The following is a 27,957-nucleotide window of genomic DNA, read 5'->3' on the forward strand; positions in this document are numbered from 1 at the left end:
TTTTTTTTTTTTTTTTTTTTTTTTTTTTTTTTTTTTTTTTGTATGTTTCCGACGAGAGAACGTTTTGCCGCGCCAAAGAGAAATTTTACCACGATGTAGAAGAGAGAGACCAGGCGATCTTGTCGTGCCGATCGAGCCTGCATTGTTCGAAATTATGCGCAGTTTAAGCAGATAAAAAGGAAAGCCATCGATGCCGGTGATTTGGCGTAACCGTTCTACTCGAAGGTACAACGGTTCGCGGAGTTATCTTTTATCGAAGTTCAGCGTTAACGGGAATAAATTTGCATTTCTTTATGGTATGATACATATCATACGCATTATGTTTTTAATGCTCGTTAACAAAAGGCAATCTTAGCGCGGTTAGATCCACGGTGACCGGCCGTTGGAATTTCCACCGACTCGAGATTTTTGTTACCGAGCGTGACAACGCTTCAAATGTATTTCAAGCGTTCTCTTTCGAACGGGCTATCGATGTCGATGAAGATTCCCGTTCTATATCCGCTAGTTGAAAGGGAGTTGATCAATTACACGCATACACACAATCATACACGACACATTGATTTGTTGTAAAATGTGTTTCGAGTTTTCTCGCTAGATTTTATTTCGAGCCGTCTTTTTAAGTATGCTGGTGTAATTCCACGCACTCCTCTGGCGGACGTTGCTATACAAAAGTGTGTGTTTGGGTTTTAGAATCGAATTCTTCTATTTTGATTCGAACATGTTACGGATATATTTGATCGCACGGTTAACTTGTATTTGACAAAAGCTGTGCCTCCTCGCAGCAGCCACACTATTTATTTTTACTACGTAATTACTCTTATTGTCCTCGTCATAATTATTACTATTACTATTACCATTACTACTATTATTATTATCGCAAGTAGGCATCACTGACTTTTAAGATAATCGCACTTGCAGTTCGCAGATTCTTTTTCTTCTTCTGTAGATACCGCGTTCACGATAGAGTTGCGTTAGATTCGTTTGAGGTTAGGTTTCGTGCTCTCGCAACGTGTCGTTTTTCAGTATCGAACGATTCTCGTACAGCACATCTTTATACCTTCAACTTCGCATCTTTGTTTCCCCTGTTGCGTTTCCATGTTTTGCATTTCACCGTGGCTTGTAATTTTTAAGGGTGTACGTATCCAGTACATTGCACAAAACTGCAGTACACAACGATTAGCATGGGCAACAACACGGAGGTGTGTGTACAGTAATCGCGAAATTGCGTTTCACGAACGCAAAAGGAAAAGGTGTAAACGAGATATACATTCTGCTCATCTTTTCTGAACGCTTCTGTGGAAAAAGAGGGAAACCTTCGTTGCATTATGATGTCTGCTATTACAATGTCGGATTGCACACATATTTTTCTTCAACGTACATTCGATTCTTTCTATCGCGATGTGTGCGCGTAAGTGGTGCAACATTTTTAGCAATCCTATTCGTAATATTTTCATTTCCCCCCTACGTCGAATCGTGTTCTTCCTTCTCGCACTGTTCCACGTCGGTATATAGAGAAATTTCTCATTTCCCCCGCGTAAAAGATTACCGCAATTCTTCGGGAAAAACTGCATTCGATGTACACGTGCATGCCCAAATATCGATTTGTACATAGAATTATCGCGAGTGGCTCTCTTCCTACATTTTCATGTTCGAACAGCTGTAAGAATGGATTTGCACACATCATTTTACGACTCGTGACACACTTTTAAAAAAAAGGGGTTATGCGTGCTCACGTGTATCTCGTGGTTTTTAATGGGATGACGCTTAGGCATTGTTTTGCTAATTATTTTATATACATAGCTGTATGATAACGTACGAGATATTAGCTGTGGTATGTTGATTAGAGTGAACCATGTCCAGAGTTTAATTAGAAGTATTTTACACTTAGAGCGAGAATGCGAGCGAGCAAGTCGGGATGAATAAGCGAGCGTGGTAGCATGATTGAACCGAGAGAAAGAGGAAGAGAGCGAGAGAGAGAGAGAGAGAGAGAGAGAGAGAGAAAGAGAGAAAGAGAGAGCCATGTCAGTGAGAGTGGTATGAAATTTTACATACGTTACCGATATCGTGAAGAAATTCTTTTTCCAACTTGAGAAATTGGAGTTTGAAAAATGAACGCTGCTCCATCGCGTTTCGATCGGGGTATCATTCGGAACGCTGTATTATTTATGAAAATCAAGCAACGCGAGATTTATTGCAAGCGACACCCGTCACGAATACCTAAACGATATTTCCTCGTTGAGTTTCGCGAATCTGAACAAGCGTCGTTATAATTTTTCACCCCCCGAAGGGTTCCAAGTTCGAGCAGCGCGTTTATCAATGAGCGAATTGGCTTCGTCGGTATGTTTGTTTAACGCGCATTATGATTTTTCTATATAAAATTCAAGGGAAAACGTAATTGTGTAACCAAGTCGATGTGCCTGTTTAACGATTAATCATACTTATACATTTACTGCGAACGAGTAGTCATAGAACGTGTACAGCAAACGTTGCAGTAAACGGAAACAAAGAAAAGTTACAATCAGCCTGTTGCGTGTTGTATCGATCACGCGAAATAATCGGTACGATGATATAGAATTAGGAACTATACGAACACGTTTGCGCGCCTACATGTATATATGTATGCTTCCATATAAACCGTAGAAATTGTATCCGCGTAGAAGAGAACTCGGAAACTTTTCTTCTCGTAAGAGTCGTGAGAAACAAAAGTCATATCCTTAGATTTTTCGCGTTCTACGTAGAGAGGAAGGAAATGGGAAACCGTTGTTGCGCGTGTGTATGTACAGAAAGTGGTTTTCATTTTTTCCCGCGCGTACCGATACATGCACAAACACGCGTAGGATGTACACGCGACAGTCTTTACGTATCATAGTCATACCACCATGCTTCATTTTTTCCCCTCTGTACATTCGAACGTATTTTAGATACGTGTCACTAGATAAGCGAGAGAATTTCAGTCAGGTTTCTGTATTTTGTTTCTTTTTTTTTTTTTGTTTTTTCTGTCTTCTCTCTCTCTTCATCCAAAGAGCAAGTCTTGACTGACGATGTGTAATATTCGTAACGTTTAGCATAAGACTGTAATTGTCGATCGTAGAGCCGATCGATTCGGATTAATCACTGATATATGTACGTATAAGTATGTTATTTTATTATGTTCACGTTGTTATTAGCGTCGAATACGCAAAAGTATTTGGGTAGTAGATTTTAGATGGTCAGCTTGTGGAGTCGGATGTTGGTTACTCTCTAACAGATAGAATATCGTTGTCGATGTTATTACTAATTAACAGCTTTGGGTTTAGAACGTATACGCAACTACACAATGGTCCTATATTAGTTTCTCACATTTTAGGTGTAGATCGTCAGTCAGTACAAGCTCAAAGTCATATTAGCGCAGTAATTGTTACTTTGTAATAACACGTTTTACGCTGTGTACGATTAGATGTAAGTAAGCACCGTCACTGAACGAGTATCTAAATAGCAGTAGCTAACGGAAGCTATTATAGGAGGGAACGAAACGATTGTTTTTTTCTGGAAACGTACCGTAAATGTAACGATGGTTCTAGTTGTGATATTTTATTAATTATAGGGTCAACATTTGCGCGGCGTCATTTTCGTCAGGCTTTTCGTAAGGCCAGCGTGCATACGGCGCGAAATGCTAGGGTGTTGGTCGTCAACAATCCAGAAGGTTATATACGCTGTCATACTGTCACTTCCGATAGGGTGATATGACGTTACCTTAGCCTGCTCATCGTCTAACTAGCTCCGATTCTTTACACCATTTATCCCTCTTCTTAGGCTTTTCTTTTCTCACGGATTTCGCTTCGAGTGACACGATAGATTAGACAATGTTTGTGATAGATTTTTACTTCCATATTTTGCCACTGTAACGAGGAAATTGTGCTATGGAGATATACGATTTTTCTAGGATAGACCGTGATGCTTCACGCGTTGTTGGGCGTAAGTGTAACAGTTACCTCTTCCTTTCGGGTGACACGATGATGATACATCAACACACTCGACACACATGTACAAAATGCATCATACATTACACACGACATACACACACGCGTACGTATACACTCGAAGCTATAGAGATACGATTATTTTAATCATTTTTAAATTTGTACATATATTTCTTATCGCATCAGGGCAGAGGGGGGGCGGAGTGATTTCTTAGTGTCTAGGTGTAGTGCCTAAAATGTTAATGAGATTGTGTCCAATAGAAAATTTATTTAGTGTGGAATCTCTAACGTTGGATCCCGAGTGCTCGCGCGAGAAACGCGGGGTTTAGCCGGGACTTGAGTGATCGAAAGCAAAGAGGAAAAAGAAAGAAAAAAAAAAGGAAAGAGCAAAGGAAAAGGAGACAAGTGAAAAGGAGAAGCGAAGAGGACTGTCGGAGGCAGAGGATGGATTTTCTCTGTACGGGCATTCGGGCATCGCGAAACGAAAAACGTTCGACGAACGAGTTTAATACTGTTAAAATACAGGTACTCGCGTCGAAATGGCCAGAAATGAGAAAAAAAAGCGAAAGAGTGATTGAAAGAGGAAAAAAAAAAAAGAAAATGGAATCAAAGGGACATCCACAGATAAAATTACGTTTCTTTGTGGACTTAGAATTAAATGTTCATCGCGTTGTATGGATAGTTCGTATAAAATTATATATATATAAATATATATATATATATATATTATCACTTGTAAAACAAAGTAACTGACTTTTTGCGAGGAATAGATAGCGTAGTTATTATAAATATAGGAGAGAATAACATATTTTTGGAGTTACTACTAGAGGATTGATATTGTATTGTGCTCTGTGAGTTCTTAAACGTCTGTCTTCTTACGTTCTTGGTCTTTAATCGTCGGATTGCTCATCACGATCGGACCACATTTACATTTAGAAACGAAAATAAGCAAACGTAGAAAAAAGGATAAAAGAAGAAAAGAGAAAAAAAAGAAAAAAAAGAACGATGAAAAGGAACAGAAAAGAAAGAGAAAAACTCGAACGTTATACTATCGATATACAAATTACATTACAGTACACGGTACTTGCCCGAAATTTCGGTTCGTCGCGATGCGTCGCTAGATCGTTGCTCACGATCCACGCGTACTAGATCCCTCGCTGGGTACACGTACGCGCGTGATCTCGTAGATTATATACGTGCAAGAGAAATCACAATAGTCCGTAGTTTTAATTCGTACCTCAACTTCTCGAACGATTCGAAATTAAGGCGAGCCACGAAGACACGGGACAGAGATACAAGTATATTTTCTTTTTCTTTTTATTTTATTTTATTTTTTTTTTTTTTTTTTTTTTTTTTTTTTTTTTTTTTATTCTCTCCGCATCGTAACGTCACGAGTAAATGAAGTCCGATTAGGGAAGCAAGAAGTAAACGATAGATCGTGCGGGTAATTTAGGCTAGAATCGACGATTCACACCTATCTGACTGTTCTTCGATGTTCTTAATGTTCACTATTATACTATGGTAATATTGCAAATAATATTAACGGTAGTACTTGTATTATACGTTTGTCAACTTATGCATAATGCTATACGAGTAAGGATTAATCATAGTTTTAAACTAAAAGTGAGGGAAAAGAAAGATACACTCGTGTAAACACAACACTGCTTAGACGTTAACGATTTTTCTCGTCTTTAATGGGTGACGGATTTAGATCGATAATTAGAGACACGCCTTGGCATAGCTGGATAGTCTTCGCTGTGGAAGAAAGCAGAAATTTTCGTGTTTCGATGTTCGTACGGTTTTAGAATATTTTTCTTTCCCGTAATTTCTCATCTATGTTTTACTCTTCTTCTTCTCGACACGCGCGTTCTCATAGTTTTCGTTCGTGCTATGGAACATTCTACTTTGGACTACATGTTTACTGGATCGGTTCTTCGTAAAAGAAACATTCGAATGGGCAAACTTCTACAAGGTAATTTCAAGAGACACCGGTTGTTTATTATTCGTCGTTCCTTGCTTCACGGTGTTGCAATATTCCTCCGGAGAGTTTCCAGTTGTTCTAAAATCGAATTTCTACTCGACTATCAGAGCTTCTTCTTCGTGACATTGAAACATGGCGGTTAGAACGTGACTCTGGGTGGGAAACGGGTGGGAAAGTGGGGAAAATGGAAATAACGGATCGTAAAGAGGATGGAACAGGTCTATCTAAAATCCTTAGAATTTAGAACTTTATACAATCGTATCGATAAGTCGAATTCGCTGTTACAAATACACCTATTCGCTATATGGCTATACTACGTATATTTGTACCGCCTATAAATGTTCGCCTTTCGTGCATTTTAATTGTACTATGACAGTAGTAGCACCATTTGTACTATTATCATCGATGACGAATTTAACGTCGTTATGGTCACGAATTACTATACGTTATTTCATTCGCGTCGAACGGGTTCACACATGTCTGTTCTATACTTTCTGATCTTAACGTTTTCTAAATTCATGGCAAGAGCTTTGGATCGAGATATTTTTCGCGAAAATCAGGTGGGATACGGATCTCTTCATTCTTCCACGACGACAGTGATTTAGCGTCTTTTCGTTCCCCGATCGTAATTTTTCTCTTCCAGTGGTTCGAAGGCAGCCGGGCTTGTTCGAAGAGAAAAGAGAGATATTTTCCAAATTTACGAGGTTCAGACGACTTCAGCTGTCTTTTTTCCTTTCTTCTTGCTGAATTCCCGAGGTCTCGTTACGCGAAGAGTTTTCATAGCATTGCCTTATCGCGGTACCATTACCATCGATATGTATAATAACTACACCTACATACACACAGACACCGCACGACAGAGCACACACACATACACACATGTTGAGAGGATAAGTCCATCGTGCCGTCGATTAACATTACCGTTTGCCAAACTTCTTTAATCCTATACGTAACGAATACAACTGTATAAATGTGTAAATTATCGTTACCACGTGCACCCGAATTTATCGACGTTCAACGTCGTCGTTTGCAACTTTTCCCTCGAAGAACCAATCGAAGGACCAATCTGGATACCGGTTCGCGGAGCTAAAGAAAAATTTCGAGAAATAAAAATTAAGGAAAAAAAGAAAAGAAAATATGAAAAATAGAGACAAAGGTTAAACCTCGTAAATTCGACTGCACGCGGTCCTTCGTACGACCATGCATCCAGCAACATAGTAACCCCAATCGATCGCCGTCGAGGCGAGTGTAAAGTGAAGTTTCTAAATGGCGGTATCTAGCGTAGGTAAAACAAACGAACAAAAAAAAAAAAGAAAACACACAAAGAATGGAAAAGCAAAAGGTTTTTTAAGCTTTCGCAGGAAGTCTGTCATAAAGTATTAAAACTCTCAGGCTGCGCCGATTGTCTTTGCCGCGTGCGTTCGTACGGCGGCCGCACGGTCGCGGAGTCGTCGTTTGGAAAATGGTGTTCAACCGGTGCGCGAGCATAGGACCATAGAGACATCCCAGTCTGTCGCTGGCGCTTCCCGCTGCGTCACCTGTCGTGCAGTTCGCAACATGGAGGAACGCGCGAGCATATTCGCCGTCTCGATAGAAGACACGTAGAGGTCGCTAGTATTCTCCGTATAATTTCGAACGATCGAACTTCGTAGCTTAACTGCGTGTGGCCTGCAAAACGAGCGATAAGTATAACCGGTGTGTCGAAAGACGAACGGGAGCACTTGACCGTGGAGTTTGTTTACTAGTAGAGCGTGCCTTATATCGATGATCCATGCAGGATCTTTTCTAGATTTCGTTTTCGACCGGACTAATTCATTTTCGAAACAAGATTCGATCGTTTCGCGTTTTATACTCGCGTATCTCGTTGAACATCATTCTCCTTTAGGTATATATATATGTATATATGTGTGCACGTGTGTATATATTAATATATATTTATCTATATACGAATATATACGTGTATATGCATATGGATATTATATATACATATATACATATATATATACAAATTGTATAATAGAAAGCAAAGAAAAATTGGGATATCCACTGCTTGCGCGTGCGATGAATTATTTCAGAGGTCGACCAGAGTACAAAGCGTAGGTTTAGTTTGGTCTCCGAAATAGTTCGTGCACGAATACGGACTGTACCAGTCGAAACGAATGTCGTCGTCGAGTGTTAGGAAACTGGTTGAAAATTGGTAATATATGATAAGTTCAAGCAAGAAATGTTATGCAGTAGCGAGTAAAAAGAGAAAAGAGAATCGGGCAAAAGGCAGAAAAATAAAGTAGCGTTAACGTTAGAGCGAATGAACCGCTGCGTTACGGTTTACAGCGTTGGGTCGACCGACCGCGACGAGTCCCGTTCTTTGGCTTCTCTTTCGTGTGTTCGACAATAAACGCTTCGTTGGAGAGAGCGACGGAAACGAACGACAACCACGAATCAATCAGCAGACAAATCAAAAGTACGTAGGCTTTAAATTGCACCGTGTCAAACGATTCTCGAAAGCTTCCTCGTCACTGTCGACCGACGCGACGTCTCGATGCTGTAATGGAGCGCACGGAACATTAATTATCGTCTAGGTAACCAAAAATTCTAATCTCATCGCGTAGCACGCCACTGCTGGGAACTAGAACTAGAACTAGATCGACGTGAACATCACTCGTCTTGATTGATGAAAAGAAAACGAAAAAAAACAAAAACACAAAACAAACTGGTCAGTAGAATGGTCTTTTTATCCCTTAGAACGAACATCTTCGCTTCGATTTTTCTTCGGGTTCTGGTAATGGCGAGCTTCGCGTTCTTCCGACAACACAGGGGTCTTAACTAATCGGTGACGACTTACTTAACGAACGTTTCTCAATTTTTAAGTCGCGCATCGGCATTTAGGTGCATACATCCTGGGGGCAAGAAGTCTATTTGATATTTATATTTTAATATACACGGGCCGATTATATTTAGTGTATTGTAATTATTGAATATTAATTGAAAGTCTCGGGGGCTGCTCGTCCAGCGATACCATGAAATCGATAATGTATAGAGTAGCGGACAAGAAGTAGAAAAAAGGAACGATCGGGATATGTTTAAGTTCGATGGACGAACAGACCACCGGGACAAGAACCACGATTTTCTGTATATTACTGTAGTATAATAATCAAACACTAAAGACTAATGCTTAAGGTGATCGATAAGAGCTTCGATGCTCTTCGAAACCGCGTAAATGTAATCGAGGAATTAAGCTATGCAACCTGAACGATTGAAAGGAAACAGAACAAGAGAAAAAAAAGAATCGAATAAATGAAAAGAAACGCAAAAAAAAAGAAAAATAATTAGACGTTTCAACTAAACGACAGAGAAAGAAAGGGAAAGGTACACGCAGCGGTACAGACGTCACTGTGTTTTAAATGATTAATAAATGCAGATGTCCGTGTATTCGCCCGGACACTTTTTTCAACTGAGTTCGCTGTCTTTTTACGGTTATATTCTTTGTCAAGCGTTGCCCTGTTTTTCGCTTTGCTTCGCGCGCACCGTTGTCGCGCATCCTGATTCCATTGCTATTCGTCCGATCGACGATTCCGTTCTAACCTCTCGTCGACGAACGATACGCGAAAATAGAAACTGCATCGTCCGTGTTCTTGCCTTCCGTACGCGTGAAAGGAAGCACGTCGCACAGTGGCATCGGTGGTCACGATTTCAAGGAACAAGCATCGCGTACATCGGGCATCGGTGTTACCGGTTACACTTCCTGCATTCTTTAGTTTCTGTCGCAATCTACGCGTGTCTCGCGTTACAGCAGGAAGAGATCGCGCGGTCCAGTCGTGTCGGTTTCAAGATGTCGAACAAGAAGATCGTTACGATAGAGATAATCCGATCGACCAGCGAGAATAGAAACAGAACGATCGATGGCGAATTTTTTCGACAATACGCACCGAACCATTCCAAGTAGCACGCAGTTCCGGAGAGAAGCTTTGAAAAAAGGGATAAGAGAAAAGAGTTCACTACGTGTGTAATTACGTACCTGTTATCACATAAGCACGAAATCAAAGCAACCGTTCGATCGAACCGAAAGAAAAATATAAAAAAGAACAAAAAAAAAGATAAAAAAATGTAACGATCAACGCGTAACATTTGATCAAAAGAGCCTCGCGTTCGTATAAGCCATAGTTGAAAACGTATTAGGGGAGAAGTGACGGCGGAGCAAACGAAACGTCCCTTTTTATAACTTTGCATCAAATTCAGCGAATCACACCGGCGAATCCTTTCTCGGAACTCGATAAAATAAACGTAGCGCGTGTTCCGTTCGCGATCTGTTTCGTCTCTGCTCTACATCTGTGCTTTTAGCGCGATACATTTCCGAACGTTTTTACGTGGTATACATACACAGACACGGCGAAAACGTGCAGCGTAGATTTTTACTAGGGGCTCGTAGAACACGTTTAAAACGTCTAAGTGTAATTCTATGATAAAGTATAAAAAGCAACAAGAATTCCGTAGCGCAAAGAACACCAACACACGTGCATACACATTCATACACTTGTACGATACTGTGTATTCTTCGACGTAAGTTTCTCGTAGTTTTTCGATCGTGTTAGTCACTAAGGTTAATCACCTGTCCTAAATAACCGACCAAAACGGACTAATGTTATCTTCCAGAAATCTATGGTAAGGAGATTGGGCGGTTCAACTATATTTCAGCTAGATTCGAGATACGAAAGGTGATCGAACGTAAACTCGTTCCGATGAGCGACCTCGTTCTAAATTCACTACAGTTTGATGGTAAAAAAAAAAAAAAAAGAAAAAATGAGAGGAAAAACACAGGAAAAATCAGTTTTCTTCACGGCATACTTTGCGTTACTAATATTCGAGAAGGAGATTTAACACGGCATACTTTGCGTTACTAATATTCGAGAAGGAGATTTACAGCTAGTTGCTTTTCAGATTGAACTACGTAGCTTCGTCTTGGAAAAAAAAACAAAAAAAGAAAATGGAAAAATAACATATCAATGTCACGGTCGTCGATACGAAAAATTTCATGTCCACACATCTCTTAAAAGTTTCTATGAGAAAAGACAGTTAAACGGTTGTATTCTTCTCCTTTCTTCGTTCATTCTTGTTCTTAATTTTTCGAAATCGCACCGTTCACCTAGATAGTACAATAAAGAGTAGAAGTTCCTCGCAAATGTGTGCTAAGTGGCGGGACTGTTTTTAATTACGAAACGCGCATTCTAAGTAATCGAAGTAGCCAAGTTACAAAGCGTAGTAGGTGTAATTAAACGAATCGAATATATTGAACTGATGTGCGGTAGTTACCAGATTTTCCAAATACAAGCTTCTGTCACGATAAATAACGATAATCGGACATCTTCGATCGACGATGAAATTGGTTCGATGCAAAAGTAGTATCTCGGACACGGAAGACGTATATACGCAGAAATGTAAGAAGTGCAGGAAGCTTTAATACACGATAAATTCGATATAGTTGCAACCCTGGCAGGATAAAAAATAAAAGGAAAAAGTAAAAAAAATGTATATACCTATATTAACGCGATTTCCCATTTGTCGTAAAGGAAGATCATTAATTTCCATTGATTTTCGGTCCAAAGTTACATTTCGTCGAAATATATGTGAATGTTTTTGAAACAAAAATATTAACCTTCCGAAAATACGTAACCATGATTTCGAATTAGATTTATACGTACAAGCATAGTCTCAACATTCGTTTATTACTAATAAAAGTTTTCGAGATATCGATAAGTTCAGTATAAACAGGAAAAAAAAATTTATTACGTACTATCTAAGCATGCGACTGAATAATCAACCTGAAATTATTGCAATATTGCGTAACATGGTAGAAGATAATAGTCAACGATTGTATAAAGAGTACGACATTTACGAGCAATGTTATATAAGTATGTGTATATATATATATAAAGTACATATATATGCGTATACTTGTAATAATTAATAAAACCAGGGTAAACATTACTATTATCTATGTGTAATATTTAAAGAGCGCCTGGAGCGCAATTCGCGCACAGCTGCTCCGTATGTCTCTGTAATAGTTATGCGTGTTTGCATTTACGAAATAGAAGAGAAAAATGTATATTATATAATATTAATACTAATAATAATAACGATAGACATGCCCGGCGACACACCTTATTGTAAATAACGGTAATAAGAACTATTAACATCCGTTTCTCAATCCGTTTAACACGTTATCCCTGTTCGTGTAAACGCGTTGAGAATCGCGAGACTTTAAAGAAAGGAAAACAAAAGATGAAACAAAGTAACGTTGCGTGTAACGTCGAAGGAAAGATCGAGAGAAGGGAAAACAAGTAACTAAGTAGACTGTCGTAGGTTTATTACTCGTTATTATTGCTCCTGCCTATTCGCAAACTTTGACTGTAATTATCTTGTAAACACGTTGGACCAAGTCGTTGTGAGCACTAGCCGTAAATTGTAGAATATCGTTCCGACGGTTTCGTGATTGTCGAAACGCTTTACTGAGTTAAACGCTCGAACAGAAATTCTGGTAGCTTGTATATCGAGGATACCAATGTCCAAGGAAGAAAACCGATCTAATAAAAGAATGTTTTGTTTTGCAGTATTAAAAATACGTCATTGAATGCACGGCATTATTCCGTAATTTTTGCGCCTATCTCACCATGTATAATCCAATATCGTGTTCCTTAAACAGATTTGTGTATACGGCCATACTACAGTATGGCTAAGGTTATGTCTAGTATTGATTTAGATTTTGAACGAACGACGAAATCTACTTCTTGTGTTCAACTCGTTAAAAATATTAGCAATTTCATTGCTATAGTATTCGAGCTTGAACACCGGGTTAATTCGTGTCAATGAGTTTCCAATCGCACCACAGGCCGACGAATATTGTGTTGCGATCGTAATTTTCAGTAATTGAACAAATCCAAACAGGGTTGGACGAGAGTGGACGAGAATACAGGCTACGAGAGGCGTTTCACTTCTTTCTATAGAGAAGTCAAACTCTGCTCGAACTTTTTTGTATTTTGTACACGCGAGGCTCACATCGACAAGGCTTGCAAAACGGGAGACTTCGTAGACCTCGAAACATTTACTAAATTTTACTATCGTGTTATCTCTTGCGAATCGCTTGATGGACTTATACAAGATTATCATGTTGGTACTTTTTGAAAAACTTAAGGAAACGAGAAGAAATACCTTTAACTTACAATTAGGTCTGAACGCAAAATTGCATACCGTTCGTTAGGCAAGATGAACATTCTTAGTAAAAGTAGCTTTTCAATGCACTCATTTCTTTCGGTAATGGCGCCGACGAAGATCACGTAAACCGTCTTCGTGTGGTAAAAAAAAAAAAGAAAAAAGAAAAAAAAAATGAAATCTAGCAAAAGCCATGGTAAGCAATTGGAAACTTATTCGTCAATACGTCAATGTTGCATTGTTTGTGTAATAACGTTAAATGGCAAGCAAATTATTACTGCCATGGTATATATGGATAGATCGATGATAATAATGTGACGATACTACTACAAAGTGAATGTTGCCTTTTATGACATTGGTTAATCGTAAATAAAGGAGGAAAACTTAATAAATTATGTACGATTGTATTAACGACGACTAATAACTATAAATACTATCTATTGTATTACGAGTACTAATAACAATTACTGTGTACAACATGGAGGTTCGTATGATTGTAAATGATATGTGTTGCGTTGATATGTAACGCGTCCCTATATGAAAATGGGGGCTGTGCAAATAAATCAACCAGACACTTTGTTGGCCTTCTATATTGCCCTGACACACAGGAATATTATATATACTTGATATGAGTCGACTGAAATGTTTTTAATAAACACTAGTGCCTCAAATGTGACAAATTTTAGTTATTTTCATTTATTTTTCGTTCACAGGTATAGTATAAATACTACATCTACTTGCACGAAGACGGAATTAACGTTCAATAAACATATGCGATTTGTACCACTTCATTCTAACAGTCGATATTTACTGGAATAAATGCGCTTCACGATACTGTTGTCAATTCATTTTTAAATACAGATGTATCCAAATCCACCATGATTGAGTAAATCAAAATACCATTAGTTACTACTAGAGCGATTATGTGAAGTTTGTGACCCGACTTCCGCATGTACGGTCGCTGTTACATCTTCCGTGGGAATGGTATTTGATGATATGTGGAAGAAATATCGCATAAATCCTATTGCTAGTAGGAGATGCATGTCAAGGATTATCATGATATACATTATCCTATACTTCCCTGAAAATTAATTTATTTTATTAATTTATTTTCATGGTTTTAAGAATTTGTAGATTTTGATATGCGATACCTGCTATTACAGGTAACATAGATCTCAATAACACTCCTCCAGATAAAAGGGTTGCCACTACAACTAAACTCCATTGTAACCATTCAATTTGAATTGTACAAAGAAAAGCTACCGGAATATAAATAGCCAAAGAATAACCATACAGGCATAAGAGTTCTAAGAGACCAGGAGTTGTATGAGTCTAAAATAAAGATGATTCTTTTAGTTTATTATACTGTGCTTTTTATAAGAGATAAATAAATAATATTGAACCTCAATTAATCCCTCCTCTGTGTTTCTTGTGCTATAGGTCCATTTTAATGCACCCCATAGTATGAGTGGCAATAACCATGCATACAAAAATATACAAGTTGCAGCATAAGATACGATATGAAATTCGTACCTCCAATGATATTTGCTTGAATTAGCTGTCTGTAAATAACCTGCCAAATTGCCACTAATAGCTATAGAAAATATTAGAGTGACACAAATCCAAAATGGACCATAAAGATCTGGATTAGGTCTGATATGGGATATTAAATAATTGTCTATTCCATGTGGGATTATAGATCTTTTGATTCTTTCTACCACATCATTTGTCTTTACATTGAAAAATTTTTGATAATACTCTATAGTCCAAAAACTATGCGATGACGTGGCTAAAAGAGAAAAAAATACGATACTGAATAACAAATACAAATATAAGTAGAAATTTTTAATGTTCACAGCACCGACGTAATAATTAACGCAATATGATACTTAGTAAATATTGTAATACCTATCGTGACAATAATAATACTAATTATAAAATTATTTAAAACTAAAGAAAAAATTATAAAAGCATAAACCTTCATCTTTATCGGGTAATCCTTGAAGATCCTCAATAATACCCATTCCCGTATTGTCATTTGAGAGGTTATTAAAACCTTGATGACTCGAAGTATTGATATCCAGTTGTGCCTGGTTAATATTTCCTTCATGATTTATCGAAGGAAAATCTTGAAACACTATAAATTGCGAATCGGTTGCTTTTGATTGACTTCCATCCATAGCTATTTATTTTGCACCTTTTCCTGTCCGTTTGACAAGGCTGGAGTATACATATTGCAACGAGGTATATATATGATACTTGCGTCGGTTGATCATCAGCCAATCGCAATTAAATGTTAGCAATTAATATTTGCTAGTACTTTTTATTATGGAATTTTCATAAATTATTAGATAAATTAAGTAAAATATATTTAAACAATATGTATATATACATGTCTATATGTGCATCGCAATAAACGTATATACAGTGTATACATACATATATATATATATGTATATATACAATAAATTTTACTTAACTGCAGCGTTACACACAATTGATATATATTTTGTTCATAATGTTGTGTATAGGAAACAAATATATTTATTAATGCTGTTTAGGCATGAATGGATAAAAATAATTTGCTATTCTTAAACGGGTTGCATAAAAATTAATAAAATGATTAACACTCTCGTGATTTAATATAAATACGTAGCTTTATGTGAAAGTACTTAATCTTATTATCGTGCCTAAGAATCTATATGCCGAAATAAATTTTAAAAAGTTACTAAATTTGATAATGTATGACTATGTAAAAACACAATATTTTTGTTATCAGTGGTGTCGATACTCTATTACCTTTTGCTGATTTTGAACAGTGGTTGCTTAGATTTTTGACAGTTGAAGGGGGATCCATTGGAATGCTTTTTTAAAATAGTTTAATACCGAACAGTATTTTTTTACTATATTAACAATGTACCCCATTCTATAAAATAAGGAAATGTAAAAAAAGGTAAAGAAATACTTCGGAATATGCTTTGTTTTTCAAGTGTGCATAATATTTTTGAACGCATTCAGATTTTAATAGTTTTATTCTTCAATTTTATAAAATTAAAAAATTATATTTTATAATAATGTTTACAAAAAAAATTACTATTTGTAAAAATATTTAAATATCAACAACTTTTTTTTTGATAGGTTAGGCGATTTACATCTTGTTTTAAAATTGTGCCCTTGTGCAGGATCTGATAGCTAGCACCTTTTTGAAAATATGTTACAACGGGCTCCTAATCATCTAAAACTTCTTCATGATATTAGCCATTATAGTAAAGAATGTTTGTACATGTTTCAAGTACGATATGCACGAAGATATACCAATACTTTGATAACGCATAACTACAATACAAGATGCAAGTTACAAATTCTTGCAAATCCTCAAAAGATTTTTGCTGCAAAAAGAATAGGGTATCCACAAGAATGGAGGTGGATCTTTATTTCAATGTCCAGGCCAATCTCTATCATAGCAAAATTACAAAAAGAAATTTCACAAGACACAAGTACAAAAGCAGAATCTGCAGTAGAACAAAAGATAATAGAATTAAAAAAAGAAAATTTAGGGCAATTAAAAGAGAGAAAATTAGATGTTAAACCTGATAATAATCAAGCTAAGGAAGGGCAACAGAATTTGAAGACAGAAGGTACAGAAGAAAATATAATCAAAAAAGTATAGTAAAAGCTGTTTTTATTGATTCAAATATTTTTTTTTTCAATCTTAATCATTTATGTTTTATCATTTTTATCGTTGCCTATATTCATAATTTTTATTATTTACAGCCAAAAAGAAATCTAAGATAGACAAAAGTGTTTCATCTCTAGAACGTAATTTTATTACACCAGTTAGAGCAATGTCTGACTTTTTGCTACAACCATCTGATCTTGAAAATTTACCAAAGACAAAAAGAAGATCACCCTATGAATATGAACCACCAATTACTGTTTATTGGTGGAAAGATGTAGAGGCTAAGTAAGCCTTATACAGTAAAATTTAGACAGATGATTATAAACATACAATTATGTTTAAGATATTGTGTTTAATTTCAGAGCAATAGAAGTCTGGGGATCAAGAGAAGCTTTATTAAAAGAACTTCTTAAGAAAGAACTTGAACGAAAGGCATATCAGCAAAGTAAGAATAATATTTTTTTCTCTTACTACATACAAAATGGTTATTTCTATGAAATATTTTTGTTTGAATAAATTAGTTATTTTTATTCCTTATAAATTTTAATCTGTTTTTGCAGGATCATGATCAGTTGCTTTATGACTATAATATATCTCTTTCATAGTGTAATTACTGTAAATCTTTAATTTAAATATTTTATCATTTCATAGACATATTTACCGTAAAACGACGATTAAGAGATTATAGACGAGAAATGGGTAATAAAACCCATGTATTCGAAGAAGAGGGTCTTTTTGGTAGATCTGGAAAAGTAGTTTTAACTGCTGTTGCAATGTAAGCTCAGCATTTTCTGTTTTTATCCAACAATTGTAATTATCTTTACATTAAATTCGTTTCTAATTCCCTGTTTAGTAATGCTTGCAACTTTTTATTCAAACTATGTGCATGGTTATATACTGGTTCACATAGTATGTTTTCAGAGTGTGTGCACTCTGCTGCAGATACTTGTAATCAGTTAATATTAGCATATGGTATTCATAAATCAGTACAAGTACGTGTGAAATTGTATTAAGATGTTCAATACCAACGTATCTTGATATTAACATACATTTCATATATTTTAGAATCCCAATCCCGACCATCCGTATGGTTATACAAATATGAGATATGTGTCTTCTTTAATATCTGGAGTTGGTATCTTTTGCGTTGGAACTGGTCTATCGGTATATCATGGTATTCACGGTATTCTTCATCCTTCGACAATAGAGTCGTTTTACTGGGCATATTTTATATTAGCTGGTTCGTTAGTATCTGAGGGTGCAACTTTGTTAGTCGCAATACAATCAATTAAAAGGGGAGCAGACGAGAAACGACAAACGTTTCAAGAATATGTATTAGCAGGACAAGATCCTTCCGTAAATGTCGTACTTACGGAAGACTTCGCAGCGGTAAGTATTTAATAGACAAAAAGAGATAATTGTTAAATATTACATATTCTTTTAAATTTGATAGGTAGTTGGTATTATATGTGCAGCTGGCTGTATGGGTTTAACTTCTTATATGGGAAATCCGATATTTGACTCTATTGGATCTCTTTTAGTCGGTGGCCTGCTCGGTGCAGTGGCTGGGTTTATAATACATACAAACGCTGGCGCTTTAATTGGTAGAAGTATTTCTCAGGAAGACCTGGATAAAATTAATGCAGAACTAGAGTCGGATATAATGGTATCATTTTAATGTTTATATTTTAATAATTGTAAGAATAAATATTTTCATTTGAATTAATTATTAATTAGGTTCGAGCAATTTATGATGTTAAGGGTATCGATATGGGTAATAATTTAGTCCGGTACAAGGCTGAATTAGATTTTGACGGGAGGGAATTAACGAGATCTTATTTGGAGAAACATGATCTTGCTCAGATGTTAAAGGTAATAGTTTAATGTTTAAAACGTATTATGTTAATTTAAAAAAAATTCCGTTTTCTAGGAAGTGCAAGCAATGAGTGACATAAAAGAATTGGAAGCATTTATATTAAAGCATGGTGAAGGTATTGTTGATATGCTTGGTGGAGAGATAGACAGAATGGAACTAAAACTGAAGGTATTCCAAAGATATTTTATATATAAATTTCTAACATTTTTTATATGATGACTTAACTGTTTCTTTTAATATTTCCAGAAAAAACATCCAGAGATTCGACATTGTGACCTGGAGATTTTATAAATGCTTCTGTACAGTAAAAAAATGTATCTAATAAATTATATACGTTCTGATGTAAATAATGTTTTATAACACTTGCGCAATATGTCAATCATATCTACTCACACATATATATATGATATATATTATTTATATATATATAGTATATTTAATCTTACTTGTAGATGAAACTAAATTAGCTAAATAAATTTGAATTTCCTATCTATCTTTATCTGATAATTTTTATTTATTTTTCTTTTAATTTTGACTCGTTCACTGGGTAAAATGTTTACATCGCATATTGTCCTAAATTATCGATTTTTTTCAAGTACTCCACGCGGCGGATTATGAGTCAACAAACCGTTACTATGGTTACTTGCCCCTACATTTATGAAGGAATTGTCGGGTGTGAAACTTCATTAGATTCTAGCGAAGTAAGCACGATTAAATATTATGTGTTCTAATCGTGATAGCAAAGGCATCGAGCGCTTTTATACTCTCGGAGAATCGGTAAAATGAATCGGTCGAATGAAAGAGTTTCAAGACGATGGAGTATGCCGGAACCGTCATGCAAAACTGATTCGAGCAACACCGAGGAGTCTTCGTCGCTTACCGACAGCACGCAGTATTCGCCATACGTGCAACACACTAGTACGCCTGTTAGACCTAGATGGTCAAATTTAGAAGAGATCAACAGGTCCCGACGGAGTCAACAAAAGATCGACGACACGGAAGAGGCATCTTCTGATAAAAGGAGGAGACTTAAAAGGATTCAGAGACATAAAGAACATGTCGTTCGCGAAAAATATCAGGATGATCACGAAAGGACCACTGAAAGACAGAAGGATCGACACAATCGTCGTGATAAACGAAGAGATAGCAGACGTTCCGAAGGCACCGTGAATAAAATCCAAGAAGATACATCCAGTTTAGAATCGTCCGAGAAGAGCTATGGCGAAAGCGAGTTGGAACGATCGAAAAGGAGAAAAAGAAATTTGACCGGTAAAAATATGTTAAACGTTCTAAACGAAAATATTAAATCACCAAATGAAACGATCTGATTTACATTGTAGGGGATAACGAATTACCCATTACGGAAATCTTAAAGAGATCGCAAGAAAATGCAAAAACCAAGTACGAACATCAGACACCATTTCCTGTATTAACCACGGATAAAATTTATGTACAACATAGGGGTGGTTTCAGTGCTATTAAAATTAATAAAAAAAAAGATCCTAGCAGTGAGAAAAAAATTGAGAGGGAAAGTAGTGTCGATAACGTTGAAGGACAAAATTCTCCACTCATAAAGGTGGCCATCATGGTTCAACAATTCGCAAAGAACACCGGTTTTTTATATCAAGGTCTCCTGGGCGGTATGGCGCTTATGCATTTTATAATAGTACGTCTATTCCTTTAATATTATTTTTAACGAGCTTCCTGACATTGTTTTTAATCTATCTAATTTTTTCTAGATTTACGCATTTTTTAATAATACCACGGAATTCCTGATAAAATATTCAACAACCGGTGAGATTTACACCAACATTTTCTCGTTTCTCGTGGCTATGTGCATCGTATCTACGTTCGATAAGTATGTTCGATACCGTAAATGGAATTCGAAACTTTTAAATACTTGTTATTCGTTAGATTCGATTTGGCACGATTCGATATGGAGCATCTACGTGAACTTTACTTCGACTACAACAGAGCAGTAATCGCAGTTCCTTTATATCTGATCGTTTTCTGCCTTCATCAAGTCGGTGCAGGGACCGACAATCATATAAATTTAATACACTATTACAATTTCAACGATTCCATTTGCCAAAACGTATGTAAAAGATAATTCACTTAGCTCGAAAACGAAAGGAAGCTTACCCTACGCTGTAATTTAATTTTAGGACACTAACGTTCAGTCTCTTTTGGACGATTTGAATAGTTGGCAGAAGATAACTATGTCGAAGGACTTACTTGCAGTGTTTGCCTGGTTGTTCGTATCTCTTGGTACGAAGGACGATTCGTTCCTCATGTACCTACAGTCGATGGAGAAGTACGCGAGTGACATCGAGTCGTCCAGTCGGTAAACGAATGGAATTCTTTCCGGGAAAGACATTTTTTTCGTCTCTTGCCAGCGTTTGAGGTTAGGAAACGCGGCGATTACGATTTTATTGTTTATTCGTAACAGAATAGGGTCTGATATGTACAATATTTATAAAGTTCTAGACTCTAACAGACAGTACACGTACACGTAATATCAATAAAGACAATAACATTGAGAATAAAATAACATATGGCGCGACTGTGTTTGCAATAGTAAAATATGTCATTAGACTTTGTCTTGAGCGCGGCACCAAGTTGAATCAACGATTGCGCAACGGAATTCTGTGCTTTTTAATCAAATAACGGTGGAATAGCAAGTTCCATTGAACGAAGATAAACGATGTACGAAGATAAACGATACAAATGCGTCGAATGTTTCCTTGGCATGTCGGTGCAAGGACATTCTCGCGTGCAATCGTCGATACAACGCGAGCTCTCGTTGTACGACAAACTTTGCTATAAATAGTGTGCGAAGGCTCGTATTGATCTGCGAAGCAACAGATAAATATATATATATTTATATTTATATATATTATATTATCATATAATATATATATCATACGTGAATAAATACTGTACGTACATTTACAATGCTAACGGCTTTCTCTGCACGAATTTACATCGGCGATAATTTAAAATATTTCTCGACTTAACGCTAACTCTCGTCAAGGCACTGTTTACAGTTCTGTCCGAGCTCTCGATTCGCCGATTTCGCATCGTTCCCTCGCGCGAAGGAATCGACGCACGTTCCCGATCTTTCCCGCAAGGCAGGCGATCCCCGAGATCGGACTCGCCTCGTCGAATAAATAAAGGGTATAAAATCGTTTTTACGATCGTGGAAGAAAACCCGGGAACGCGGTTGACTCCCATAGAACAGCGGGGAACGATCGTCTCGCGATCGCTCGAACAATCGGATCTCTCGTTTCTCTCTCGTGTTTCGCTTTTGTTTTTATTTTTGGTGAAAAAGCAGGACGATAGAATGGTCCGTTTGATCGACAAATGGGGACTGCTTTGGCCCCAAGGAAACCAGCTAAGAACGCTAAGCTCGCTCCTTCGTACGTGCAGCCCGTGTGTATATACCTTTAGAAACATTTGTGCGGATTCGTTACGGCAGTATTCGAAGAGACAGCGTGATTTGTACGAGCGGAAGAACGTCGCTGACAGTGAAACCGAGTACGTTCGACGTAGCAGAGATCACTTGTCGCGAGTGAACGGGGCATCGTGATGGATGCTGTTCCGTTATAAAAAGAAGAACACCTTCGTCTCTTCCCCGAGTGAAAGAGAAATGGCGTACATACAACTTTGGCTCAGAGCACGAGCTCCTCGCGTTCCGAATAAACACGTTCGAAAGGGGGTATTCGTTAAAAGATTTTTCTCTAAAATTGTCATGGGTCTCGTAAGAGCACGAGGATAGTGACGCCCGGGCAGTGGTCGAGGATTAATCGAGATTCACCTGGCCGAGGGACACAAGTATTTCCATCCGCTTCTCGACCGATTAAACACGCGAAAGGGGAGTCTCTTCGAGACGAATCCTCGAACGAATGGAAACGAGACTTCGCCTCTTATAGTTTCTATATCGAATCTCGATAGCTTTGCCTCGCCTCTCGTCTCGTTCCTTTCGTCGAACCTCGCGGAAGGAAAAGAAAGAGCCGTTTCGACTTTGAAGACTATCGTGGCGAGGAAGATCATCACGGTGACCTGAACGCCAACGCACTGCTTCTCTCATTTTTTCTTTCCCTTTTCCTCCCTTTTCCCCGCCTCGTTCCCTCTTCTGAGCCTTTTGTAGTCTCTCGGGAGAAGGGACAGAATAGGAGAGAAATTCCAAGAGCTCCCCCTCGAGGGGTTAGAGGAAATTCAGCGTCAGAAACGGAGGAAATCCTGAATGGCGAACGTCGGAGGAAGGATTTCCTCTTCTCCACGGCCGCTCCTCTTCTTTCCCTTCCAGCCCAACGATCAAACGGCTCCAACGCCGTTCTGCATGTATCTGCACCAGGAACGGCCGTTGTTGTTGCTCTCGCGGACTTGAAGCAATTCTCAGTCGTCGAAGTCGTGCCTGAGCTTTATGTAGAGGCACGAGCCGAGCACGATGCCGAACAACTCGAGCACCGATAGTCCCAGGCCCACTGCACCTAGGATGATCAGATGCTCCTTGGTCGTCTCTAGAAACTTGTAGATGCAACCCTGAACAGAATGATTTTCGTTCAACGATTAAAATTAAACAGTTTCTAAGGTACGATGAGTCCGAAGTTGATTATCGGTATACTTAACGATATGCTATCGTCACATCGTCATTCGAGCAGTCTTTGATATATTTTAAATCAATTTCAGACGAATTTTCACTCGAAGAGACGAACTATTCGATTAACCCTTTGACTACGGCAGACTTTGAAACGCACCGGTCGTACCAGACGGGTAGGAATTCGTTTACAATGTCCGCCGAGAACGGCAAAATTTTGGGTAGAGGTGCGCCCTCCGTGTCAGAAAAGCAAACTGTGTCGAGCGCTTATATGCGCCCTCCGTGTCACAAAAGCAAACTGTGTTGAGCGCTTATATGCGTCCATAGTAGCCAAGGGGTTAATGATGCAACTAGACAACTTCGATGCAAGTGTCATAGTGATTTTTGATTATATTTTTGATATTCGATGACTATTGGTATACAACAAGCACTCGATACCAAAGGATGATGACTATACTCGGTCATCTCTAAATACGAAGCTACTTGTTCTCCATTTTCCATTTAAACGGTGTGCAAAAATGGAAAATGGAGTCGTGGGACCGACACCAGCCTGGTCCTTTGACTTAGTGAACGTCTGTGACTGAAGATCGACTTATCGTCTAACTTTCCGCCATTCAGCCATTTTCTTTGACCGCGGCTCGAATTGTCGAGGAACAAATGAAAAGAAAGCCTCGATAACGAGATATCTTTGAAAGCCTGTATCTCCGAGGCTGCAAGGAAGGCTTCAATTGGAATCCCGAATGGATCTGAATTGGAAGCTCGCGCCGTTTCGAATCGGGGATGCAGAATTGGCATGGACTGGAAATCGATCGGTACCGTGTAATGGATGTTCGACGGGTGATCTCTCCTTCCGCAAAGGTACGTCGGTGTCTTGCAACAACTATCGGGAACCAGGCTCCCGTCATTCACCACTTCCTCGTGCTTGTGCCATTCGCTGTGCAGCCAGTCCTCGAATCTCAGGGCTCCGCAGCATTTGAACTGGAACATCGATTCGGGAATAAAATAACCGTAAATAAATACACGAGTCTACTCATCAACCGACGGATCTCTACGAGCACTCTACGAAAACTATACAAGCACCCTACGAGAATTATACAAGAACCCTGTAAGAATTCTGCGATAAGTCTACGAACACTCTACGAGAATTCTATAAGAACTCTACGATAACATCGAGAACTCTACGATAACTGTACGATAACATCGAGAACTCTACGATAACTCTGTGAGAATACTTCCAGAACTCTACGATAACTGTACGATAACATCGAGAACTCTACGATAACTCTGTGAGAATACTTCCAGTACTCTACGATAACTGTACGATAACATCGAGAACTCTACGATAACTCTGTGAGAACTGTACGATAACTCTACGAGAACTGTACGAGAATTGTACAAAAACTCTACTAGAACTCTATGAGAACTGTACGATAACTCTACGAAAACTCTACTAGAACTCTACTAGGACTCTACGAGAACTGTACGAAAACTCTATTAGAACTCCCTGAGAGCTGTACGAGAACTCTATTAGAACTCTGTGAGAGCTGTATGATAACTCTACGAGAACTGTACGAGAACTCTACGAAAACTCTACTAGAACTCCGTGAGAACTGTACGGTAACTCTAAGAGAATTGTACGAGAGCTCTACGATAACTCTACGATAACTCTACGATAACACTAGGAAAATTGTACGATAACTCTACGATAACTGCACGATAACTCTACGAAAACTGTGCGATAACTCTACGATAACTCTACGATAACTCTACGATAACCCCACGAGAATTGTACAAGAACTCTACTAGATCTCTGCGAGAACTCTGCAAGAATTCTACGAGAACTCTACGAGAACTCTGCGAGAACTCTACGATAACTCTACTAGAACTCTACGATAACTCTCCAACGAGTGTCGTCGACTACAGTCAGAACCCGAGGACAGTCGCTTCTTCTCGTCATCAGTTATGACAAGTCAGTGCGCGTCGATTAGGAGCCAATAGGTTTTCTCTCGTACTGGGAACAAAGAAACTGGAAGAGGAAAAGTCGAAAAATCGGCGAAAGGAGCCGCGGTTGTGTTAATCGGTTCGCGGAGGACGAGTCGGGGCCATTTGGCCAAGCGATAACGATGATTTGCCGCCGTAAACGCAGCAACGAAGTAAGTTGCGCGTAGAGGTCTAGAGAAAAATGGCCCGGCGATATCTCGGCCGTGTAAGGTAGCCGGCAGCCATTTCGCGTGCGACGAAACTTAACGACGTCCTCCGTTGCGTTAAGAGATAGCGGCGAAGCGGGCGGGAAAAAGGTGGAAGACGAAAGGAAGATCGTTCCGGAGAACTCGTACGGATATCCCCGTAAAGCGTTTCGTTTGCAGAGAAACGACCATCGACGTCGATAAAGAACCCCCAATCCTTTGCGGTCCTGTATCGAGTTCTGCTCCACGTCCCACCATATTGCGCCTATTTCGGCACTTCCATACGCGAGTTCTCTGGTACAGAAATGGCAAAGAATGGAAAAAATCGAGGAAAAGAGAGGAATAACTATGACAACTACCTTACACTCACTATCGAAGGAATTACGAAAAAATTCGAGGTTTCTCGAGACCTTTTTCAACCCCTTTAACACTAGAACTACCGATCTTTAATGGGTACCTAACAATAACGTGCACAGATTATAGTTATTTCAGCAGTACGATGAATATGAGTGAATATATCGATTACAGTTCTCTCTTTTCTATTAGTTGATACCAATTTTATTTTTAAAGCAAGTGTATGTGTTCGGTGATTGCAAAAAGGAAAATTCTGGGACCAGTCATTTTGACTGGGCTGGTAGTTCTAGCGTTAACGCTACGACTATCATGGTGATCAAAATAACTTGTTCTATTTTAGATTCGCGATTGCTGAAAGTATGCAGCTGCGTTTGGTAAAAATTGCGTCGATTTTTGTTCCAATAGGGTTGAAGGTACCATACATCCTATCAATAAGTATGGAGTGTACCATAGTTCACGTAGTCCTTGGCAGAAGGATTCTAGGACGATTCCTGCAAGTGACTCGATGAACCCTCCGCGTTTTATAAATAAAAATTCCAAATTTCCCTATAATAGTCCCCTAGTAAGGCCTGGACGAAACTCATCTCTTGTTTTTCCAACGTCCCTTCCAGCACCCCATCAACACAGAGGGTACCTGCCTGACTAGCTGACTTCGTTAACCGTGGAGGAGGATCCCCACAGAGGTAAACTACAAGTGAAATATTGAAACGAAATACGCCTGATTTTATTTTTCTATTTCAGCATAAATCGTGTCCTCGAGCTCAGAAGAATTAAAGAAAAGCTTCCAACTGTCGTATCTTCACAGCGAAAAAATCTTCGAGTGCAAAGGGGTAAGTAACGAATACTATGCAATAACTAGGTGAAGCATTGAAATGAAATACACGTGATTTCCTTTTTCTATTTCAGCCTACATGATGTCCCTGAGCTCAGAAAAATGAAGGAAAAGCTTCCAATTGTCGTATCTTTACAGCGAAAAAATCTTCCAATGCAAAGTAACGAATACTAGGAAATAACTAGATCAGAAGCAACTATAGGTGAAGCATTGAAACGAAATACATGTCATTTCCTTTTTCTATTTCAGCCTAAATGGTGTCCCCGAGCTCAGAAAAATGAGAGAAGAGCTTCCAATTGTCGTATCTTGACAGCGAAAAAATCTTCCAGTGCAAAGGGTTAAAACTGTCACTATTTCCTAACGACAAACGATCGCAAACTCGAGGAGGCTTCCGCGTTAAATTCCCAAACGAGCAATGATTCTTCCGCTCGCTTTACGAGGTCCTGTTTCACCCGTGCTCACCTCCATCTGCATCTGGTTGATCGCCGAAGTTTCCCTGCTCCTCATGGAATAGTACTCGAGGAAGGTGCGATTAAGATTCATCGTCAATTCAGGACCGACCTGTTCCTCGTACAGCCGCGCCAGGGCACCGACTCCAGCTTCCAGAACGAACACCAGCATCACCACGAACACGTACTGCAAAGAAAAGCAGCATCGAATTAGGGAAATTCGACAAAATTTTACTCTCCTGGTGGTTAAAGTAATCGCTTAGGACTTGTTCAATACTTTGCACTCGAGAGGCGCCATTTGACAAAATTTCGAAGATCGATATTAATTAATACGTCAAATTTAAGATAAATCCAATAATTTGTACATGTTAATTATTATACGATTTCTTATCTACTGTTCAGAAAATAGCAGAAAATATTTGAACTCCTACTGTTCGTTAGCCAAAAAATCGTTGAGTGCAAAGGGTTAAGGGAAAATTCAGAAGTCGAGGAAGTCGAAGATTCACTGGGAAAATTGTGCAAAGTGAACTTTGAAGCTTGGATAACGATACTAGTGTTTGAAAATGGCATTAGATAGTCATCGCGAATTAGGTTTTTGTACAGACATAAGTCAAATCTAAATCTACCACTATCAGTAAGGAAGATTGACTGGGAAAATTGTGCAAAATGAACTTTGAAGCTTGGATAACGATACTAGTGTTTGAAAATGGCATTAGATAGTCATCGCGAATTAGGTTTTTGTACAGACATAAGTCAAATCTAAATCTACCACTATCAGTAAGGAAGATTGACTGGGAAACTTGTGCAAAGTCGACTCTGAGGCTTGGGTAACCATACT

The 27,957-nt window shown here is 38.3% G+C and overlaps 4 protein-coding genes across 4 annotated transcripts; 2 read left to right on the top strand and 2 right to left on the bottom strand.

Annotated features, from left to right (window-relative positions):
• Window positions 1-12,094: 12,094 nt before the first annotated feature.
• Window positions 12,095-15,378, bottom strand: LOC108555345 (protein YIPF1). Its single transcript, XM_017910937.1, has 4 exons — window positions 15,122-15,378; window positions 14,547-14,932; window positions 14,295-14,475; window positions 12,095-14,224 (listed from the first exon to the last, which is right to left on the bottom strand). The coding sequence occupies exons 1-4, from the start codon at window positions 15,321-15,323 to the stop codon at window positions 14,046-14,048; spliced, it is 948 nt and encodes a 315-aa protein (XP_017766426.1). The 5' UTR covers window positions 15,324-15,378; the 3' UTR covers window positions 12,095-14,045.
• Window positions 15,379-15,804: 426 nt separating this feature from the next.
• ZnT49B (solute carrier family 30 member 9) lies at window positions 15,805-19,088 on the top strand. Its single transcript, XM_017910934.1, has 11 exons — window positions 15,805-16,096; window positions 16,282-16,781; window positions 16,918-17,107; window positions 17,185-17,267; window positions 17,474-17,597; window positions 17,676-17,814; window positions 17,888-18,211; window positions 18,276-18,488; window positions 18,560-18,694; window positions 18,753-18,866; window positions 18,945-19,088. Exons 2-11 carry the CDS (start codon window positions 16,355-16,357, stop codon window positions 18,987-18,989), a joined length of 1,794 nt encoding a protein of 597 aa, XP_017766423.1. The 5' UTR covers window positions 15,805-16,096; window positions 16,282-16,354; the 3' UTR covers window positions 18,990-19,088.
• A 392-nt stretch (window positions 19,089-19,480) lies between these two features.
• On the top strand, window positions 19,481-21,362 carry LOC108555299 (TRAF3-interacting protein 1). The gene is made up of 5 exons (XM_017910876.1): window positions 19,481-19,967; window positions 20,039-20,364; window positions 20,438-20,556; window positions 20,613-20,793; window positions 20,864-21,362. Exons 1-5 carry the CDS (start codon window positions 19,481-19,483, stop codon window positions 21,044-21,046), a joined length of 1,296 nt encoding a protein of 431 aa, XP_017766365.1. The 3' UTR covers window positions 21,047-21,362.
• Window positions 21,363-22,093: 731 nt separating this feature from the next.
• LOC108555300 (CD151 antigen) lies at window positions 22,094-27,407 on the bottom strand. Its single transcript, XM_017910877.1, has 3 exons — window positions 27,133-27,407; window positions 24,115-24,276; window positions 22,094-23,243 (listed from the first exon to the last, which is right to left on the bottom strand). The coding sequence occupies exons 1-3, from the start codon at window positions 27,289-27,291 to the stop codon at window positions 23,097-23,099; spliced, it is 468 nt and encodes a 155-aa protein (XP_017766366.1). The 5' UTR covers window positions 27,292-27,407; the 3' UTR covers window positions 22,094-23,096.
• Window positions 27,408-27,957: the final 550 nt, after the last annotated feature.

This window comes from Eufriesea mexicana, unplaced genomic scaffold (genome assembly GCF_001483705.2).
Source record: "Eufriesea mexicana isolate 0111107269 unplaced genomic scaffold, ASM148370v2 scaffold107, whole genome shotgun sequence".
NCBI lineage: Eukaryota > Metazoa > Arthropoda > Insecta > Hymenoptera > Apidae > Eufriesea > Eufriesea mexicana.